The sequence below is a fragment of the Daktulosphaira vitifoliae genome, unplaced genomic scaffold, assembly GCF_025091365.1.
Source record: "Daktulosphaira vitifoliae isolate Bord-2020 unplaced genomic scaffold, ASM2509136v1 Scaffold_4, whole genome shotgun sequence".
NCBI classification, from domain to species: domain Eukaryota; kingdom Metazoa; phylum Arthropoda; class Insecta; order Hemiptera; family Phylloxeridae; genus Daktulosphaira; species Daktulosphaira vitifoliae.
In genome coordinates this window covers 2,005,244-2,006,398 of record NW_026099575.1, presented here as the reverse complement: position 1 = coordinate 2,006,398, position 1,155 = coordinate 2,005,244, and the positions used below count along the sequence as shown (strand labels likewise).

At 24.9% G+C, this 1,155-nt stretch overlaps 1 protein-coding gene across 1 annotated transcript in view; it reads right to left on the bottom strand.

Moving 5' to 3' along the window:
- Positions 1-58: 58 nt before the first annotated feature.
- Positions 59-1,155, bottom strand: part of LOC126905364 (ninjurin-2-like) — a 12,165-nt gene continuing 11,068 nt past the window's right edge. Inside the window, exon 3 of the mRNA XM_050685003.1 lies at positions 59-614. Coding sequence (XP_050540960.1) covers positions 444-614 — 171 coding nt within the window. The 3' untranslated portion in view covers positions 59-443. The remainder of the gene's footprint in view (positions 615-1,155) is intronic.

The following is a 1,155-nucleotide window of genomic DNA, read 5'->3' as shown; positions in this document are numbered from 1 at the left end:
TATAATTAGTATTTATTCATATATTATATTTTAAAATCAAAGAACTACTAATCAGAATATAATTAAAGAAATAAGAGTTGATGTTGCTTTTGGAATAACCCACCAATTTCTCTAAATGAAACACTATCTACAGATTTGCATCGAAGCGTTTCTTATGATAGTGATTTTAATCACTGTCAGATATCATCTATACTTGTCCCATCTATGCCTCGTCTACACTGTGCCTCGATCCCACTTTGCTACCGTTTTTATTTTTAACATCGATGCGAAGCTGAGAAGGTTTTAATTCACAAGAGATGTCGGTTGAAAGTATAAAATGTTGCAATAAATTTGTTTTGTAATTTTTCTGTGAGTGCATTTATTTATTTAAGTATAGACCTATTTATAAACATTGAATGAAAATAAAAATAAATAATAAATGTTATTGATCTTTCAAATCAAAATTAAATATTTGAGCTTATACTAAATCCAAAACCTGATATTGCTATGTTAATTACAGTAATTAAAAAAACCACTATAACCGAAATATCGTTTAAAATTAAACATTTCCATTGATCTTTTTCTTTTTTTATGTCCAATCCTCCAACGATCAAGAATATTGCACCAACAATTACCTATGAATATAATAATTTTATAATATAAATTTGTATAAATCAATCAGAAAATAAATAATATATGTTTAAAAGTAATTATTTTTTAATAATAATAAAAATTTCTAAACCTTAATATGAACGATACACCGAAAAAACTATTGGGAAAGGACAGAAAATTTTTGCCGCGACCGTTTTCGAAAAAAACGCTTATTGACGCCAGTGTTTCGTAACTTAAGGTTTAAAATATTCAATAAATCCGTCCAGAAACATTTATGAGATAGCATAAAAAAATTATAAATTTGCTTTTTTTTTTCAAAAGTTTACACTCATGGTATTAATAAAGGATTGACACATTTCAGCGCATATGTATATTGTGACCCTTAATTTTTAGAAAATTAATTTTTATGTCTATTTAATTTTCTATTCAATTCAATTCAATACATGTAATTGTTGTCATATATTAACTGATAGGGTTCGATTATTTTTTTGTTTTGATATTATGTTTGTTATTTTTATATATTTTCTTTATTTTTTTATCTGTACAGATACTTTTTGTCGATTT